General features: G+C 34.6%; 1 protein-coding gene across 1 annotated transcript in view; it reads left to right on the top strand.

Annotated features, from left to right (window-relative positions):
- LOC140240208 (ovostatin-like) overlaps positions 1-6000 on the top strand; it is a 48888-nt gene continuing 42888 nt past the window's right edge. The window contains exons 1-3 of the mRNA XM_072320001.1: positions 1-92; positions 2923-3142; positions 5822-5987. Of these exons, the coding sequence (XP_072176102.1) occupies positions 1-92; positions 2923-3142; positions 5822-5987 (478 nt within the window). The remainder of the gene's footprint in view (positions 93-2922; positions 3143-5821; positions 5988-6000) is intronic.

Genomic DNA, 6000 nt, shown 5'->3' with positions numbered 1-6000 from the left:
ATGAAGAGGCTAGCGTTCGCGGTGGTAGCACTAACCAGCGTGGTGGTCGTCTGCTCGGCTTTGATGCATGCAAAAGAGGGATCAGAAGAAAGGTAAATATTGCACCAGACCACTCTTTGGTCACACTAGGAAGGACTGAGAGAGATATTCTGCCTGGTCTCATGAGAGTTCACACAAAACAAAATGAAACACAGGTCTACATTTTCATTACCGTTCTGCAGGGTGTTTTATGATCTTTACGGTAGTATCAATGTTTTCACCTGGGTGAATCCGAACACCCAGAGGTCGAGTTATTGTTTCATCTTCTCCAAAATTCTCGCAAGTTTGCCCCACCGATATTTACATCATATGATTTCAATTGACCCACCAATACCTTCGATATGGCGCAATTTGTAATCATCACACATTATTCTTATCAATAATATATAGATTATTATCAATATTAATGTTTAAAACCTCATTTTCACTTGCTCAACCCTATTTTAACTGGGCTATTTGAGACCAAGATTTTACTAAGGGGGGGGGGGGGGGGGACAATTTGACCCCCTTTTACAATGTTTTAGATCTCGGTCGCCGATTGCGCGATCGCCGCAAAATTTTGCCTGCACTTAGAGCCGGATGTCAACTACAAGATTACATAGTTATACAATAAAAAAAAAAAAAACTTTGATTGTATATTTTCTAATAAATAAATTATGCTATTTTACGCATTAAATCATACTTCATCTATCAATCCATTAAAAAGATTAGGGGATTGCTAAACTTTTGTGTCAGAGTTCATTAAGACACATCAAACAATTTTCTTGTTAAAAAAAAATAGCTCAATCAAAACCAGTTTCTTTTATTTTTTATTGTTTTGTTTTGCAGGCACTTTTTCAAGCTTATCTACATGAGAATTGATTACCTTCAGCGGTTAAAAGTTGAAATAATCTAATTTGTATCGATTTTAAAAAAAAAAACCACAATTTGCACTGGATTTACTCACGAAATCATGAATTTGAGCTGATTTCGGGTTGACATATGCAAAACAGAACGTTGTTCCCGGACGACGCAAATTTGGTCTGAAAATATGCTGGAGACTTCAATAAAAAAAGTAATGAAACGACGCTGTAAAATCTTTGCGCGTTGCGGAATCGTGGCGCGAAATGTCGGGGGGGGGGGGGCTCAATTTGACCCCGAGTTAAAATAGTTTTTAGCCCTTTTACTCTATTATTCGTCTGGAGTTTGACCCTTAACTCTATTACTTTTCAAAATGTTTATACACTTATATGAAAAAGAGTCCCAGTGGAGCCTTTGATATTCATATATCTTTCATCAGCATTTCAAATAATGTTCTTTTTATTTATCCTCTTCGTTAACCAGGTTGCAAAATTAATCCTTTTCTCTCACTTGTCTTTTTATTTTCGTATCGTTTTTGCTACTGTGTTACGTTATGAGGATTGTCAAATTAATGGTGATGGCATTAGTTCTTGATCTCATGTAAAGGACGACAATATTTGTTTGCTGAACTTGGAATATCGCATTAAACAGATCATATGCACATCTGATGAAAATATAATCCTATTTCCCTTATAAAAAGGTTACCATTTGCATATTCCTGGTTGCCTTCTTGAAAACAACAATAGGTTGCCTTCTAGTAATTCTTCTGTGATTTCTGAGGATTCGCTATTCCCCGCTGAACTGTTTTCGTACAAATGATAAGAATAATATGGAAATAAGTGAGATAATGATGCGATCAAGTCACAATTTCCATTGTGACGAAAATGTAATGTTTGTTGCTGTTAAAATGTAAAACGTGTGTTCAGTGTCAAGATTTGAGACCGAGAAGGGATTGCATTCCAATGAAAAAAGAAAACAGAACAACAACAATCAGAACTCTATTTTACAAGCTTTATGAGAGGTTGTGAAGTGATGACATCATTACTCCACAATTTTGCGCATTCATCACAATTGACCGTTCAAAAAATGTTTCTTGAAAAAACAAAATAGCGATACTTTACAATGATACAACTTTCGTAAATCCAACTTTAATAATCACATTTTCATTGTTGCCATAAAACAGCATTGCTTCATCTTTTCAGACAATCGTTCTACTGCACTGAAATCCCCCTTTAAAGCATAATTGCTTTATTTATCCTTGCATATGTGACCGTGCATCACAAAACGAACAAAAAGTCGCACCCTTGATTTTACATGAAGACTCAAAAAAGGTGAAAGGGATAAAACGACTCAATCTTCAGTTTTTCATATTAAAAAAAAAATATATATATATATCCTTCTTCTACATTATCCTTTAGTTTGGAGTGATAACATGAATGGGAAAGTGTGTTTTGAGCATTTTTTTTTATAAACTTTTTTTTGGGGGGTGGGGGTGGGGGAGAGTAGATCGATCAGCTATGTCTTAGAGGTCCCTTTTCATTTCTTGAAATATTTTGCATATACTTTTCACTTTCAAGTCTAATAACTCTTGAAAGGATAATACTATGCCTTTAAAAATCAATTATGGACAGAATGTGTGTATAGAGCATATTGAATTTCAGTTTAATATGATGATCCCTTCATTGTTGTTGCTTCGGTGATTTACATCCTCTGTTTTGTCCCTTTCATCGCACAGCTAGCACGGCTTGGCGCTTAAATGTACCCTGTACTTAAGAGCCTCTTTCCTCAGTTCACACTTTTACAGAGTATGCGCCTTCTTTCCAGTATCTAGATAGTTTAGGGGAGTTTATTTGAATTGTGTTATGCATCATTTTAAAGCTCGGAGTCTGCTTTTTTAAAAATCTCCCTCTAACCAAAAATTCATGTCTGGCGACTTTTTGTTGGTTTCGTGATGCAGGGTCACATAATGTTTGTATCAATATATTGGGGGGTTAAAGGATGTTAGTCTTTTCTTTTCTTTTTTGTCTATTTCTCCCCTGTCAGTGGTGTGATTGTCATGTATCCGAAGATGTTGCAGCTCAACAAAGTAGGGACTGGATGTTTCACGATGAAAAATCTTGTAGCACCTGTCTCCATGGAACTCAACATCACGTATCTCACGTTACCATGCCCGACCGTAATTGTTCAGCGATTGTTCAATGGCACGGATGAATGCATTGATTTGAATCTGGGCTGCAAATTAACGAACACAACGGGGTTCAATGTAAGTAAGATTCCCGCACATACAAATTCAAGATCATTTTTTGTGCGGTTGTATTATTTCGCATATTCTTAAAGAAAAACAAAAGCAGCAATAAACAGGCAAACATAGAGACAAATCAAACGCAATTGAATATAGTTTCATATCGTACGTAATTCATGATTAAGCATGATTATCACTACTTCAGAACAAATGTGACCGTACACCTCAAAACGAACATAAAGCCGCACACACTGATTTTGCGTGAGGACTGAAAAATAAGTGAAATGGGTCACCTAGCCGAACTTGACTTTTTCATATTTTCTGAAAGAGCGGGTCTTCTTCTACATTATGCTAAAATTTGGCATCATAAAACGGGCAGAAAAGTGTGTTTTTTTTAGCAGTTTATCTCGAACATTTTTGGTAAAATAGTGTGATTAGGTGTGTCTTTAGAATCCCTTTTTCATTTCTGAAAAACCTTGTCCACACTCTTCACTTTCAACTCTATTAACTTTTGAAAGGATAGTGCTACTGCTTTGAAAGTTGGCATTAATTATGGACAGAATGTGTTAATGAGGCATGCTTAATTTCAGTTTAATCTGATAATCCCTTCATTGTTGTTACTTTGGTGGTTTACTTCTTCTTTTTTTTTGTCCCATTCATCGCACAGCCAGCACGGTTTGGTCAAGATTAAGCGCTTGAATAGACACTGTACTGCAGAGCCTCTTTTCTCAGTTCACACTTTTCCTGAGTTTGTGCTTTCTTTCCAATATTTAGATAGGTTAGGAGAGTCCATTTGATTTGAGTTATACATCATTTTAAAGCTTAAAGTCTGTTCTTTCAGAATATTATGGTCTTGAATAAAAATTCATGTCTTGCGACTTTTTGTTTGTTTTGAGGTGCAGGGTCACAAATGATACTCTTATCTTATTCCTCAGTATGCTATCATTGAATTTCAAATGTGTCATTTGGATGGCGATTACAAATAGCGATAGGTCTCGAAGGGCTCACAAAAAAAGAAATAAAAAGAATAGTTCTAATTACTTCAGAAAATGGGAAGGATCAGTAAGAAAATCTGCGTGTAATTTGTTTTATGGTATTTGTTTTAAAGGCTAGATAATTTCGTTTGATTATTACTGCAATTTACTACTCACGAGGGGATTGCATTCTACAAGCTGGGCTTTTTAGCAATCCCCTTCATTTCCGACTTGTTTCCTTTGTGACGATATGGTTATAGTTTTCCCCATGCATCTCTTTTGTTTCATTGTTGAAAGAAAAGGCGTGCATTCAAATACCATTTTAATATGCAATAGTCACATTGTACTCTACTTTCTTTATATGCAAATGTCATATTGTATACTCTCATTGGAAATGAAAAAAAAATGAAAAGGTTGAAAAGTGAATTGTAACCATACATTTAAATGTCATGATTTTAGAACTCTATATTCTAAAAATGTAGCAATAGTAGTGAAAGCATGAGCCCCACATTGACGCTATACACATGTATATCGACGCTCTACTATATATAATTGGGCCAATTTGCTCACTATAATATTGTTTAAAAAAATCTAAATTGTTTTATTTTTGTTATAAAGTAATGCTATCTGTTGAATAAACATGACACTTTTCATCTCTTCTATATGAATTCTAATTCAAAATCAAATTGATTTCAAAATCTATCCAACCCTAAATATCTAAGAGATTATGTATGTCCATCAGTTCTGCATAAGAGAGGTTCCTTAAAAGAAATTATCACATCCATTTGTCTCGAAATTGAACGTTTTGAGAGAAATGTATTCTCTCGAATTAACATTCCAAACTAACATATATATCTACTCTTCTAGATGGTTAAATTCTTTTTAGGAAATCGAAATTGAAATTTAGTTTTGACTCAAAAGGTCCTAAGTCCCTTTGAGTTTTGATTGTAACGCTTAACGGTGCTAAATCCGGTATGATCATATCAGAAACCAGTGAGCATGCAAAGACTCCAGAGTAGTTCCATGCAGGCGATGTTTCCTCCCTTTGTACTTCCAAAATGAATCAAAGTACAAAAAAAAGGACTCATTAACATATTTTTTTTTATAGAAAAGCTTATGTGAACACTGTTTTTTTATATTTTTTCCTGAGATAAATTTTCCATGTCAGATTATGAGTTACTACCTTTTGGAATCCCCCCCCCCAAAAAAAAAAATATATATATATATATATTAATAAATAAATAAATGCACCAAAACAATTACAAACACATGAAATAAGAATCGAGATTATTATTTTTTTCATACCATCAAAATGAGCATAGGTGAAAGGAGCATTTTATAGTATGCTGTGGAAAGAATATCCGAGCTTTTATAACATTCACTAAGCAAGAAAGATAGCCACCAAGCATTTGAACCTATTTTTTTTTTTTATAATAACACTTTTCAGAATTAGGTAATATGCGCATTGTGCAAATTAAAATCACAAAAAGAAAGACTAAATAGAAGCGTGCCCTGTAATGGTAATATAAAATAAGATTTAACAATTATTGACGTCATATTTCATAGATATAAAAAAGAGGATAAATTCGTGACTAGGTTACAAAAAAAAAAACAGTTCAAGTTGAATGTCAGTCATATTCATGCTTGTTCACCATGTACACGATATGGGTTTCATCACCAATTTTCAAAGGCTGAAACATAGCCACTTTGTTTCTTTCTTACACAGCACAGTGCAAGGCGTGTTTCTGTCAATTTTCATCACAAATTTACTGGTGAGAAGTCTACCGGGGGTCCCTTTAGACAGGTCTTTCAAAAGCGACTGATACTGGACTACGAGGCGATACACGCTTTCATCCAAACGGACAAGAATTTATACAAACCGGGCCAGAAAGGTATAATATTTGT

Source organism: Diadema setosum, chromosome 16 (genome assembly GCF_964275005.1).
Source record: "Diadema setosum chromosome 16, eeDiaSeto1, whole genome shotgun sequence".
Lineage (NCBI taxonomy): Eukaryota > Metazoa > Echinodermata > Echinoidea > Diadematoida > Diadematidae > Diadema > Diadema setosum.
This window is presented reverse-complemented; position numbering and strand designations above follow the sequence as displayed.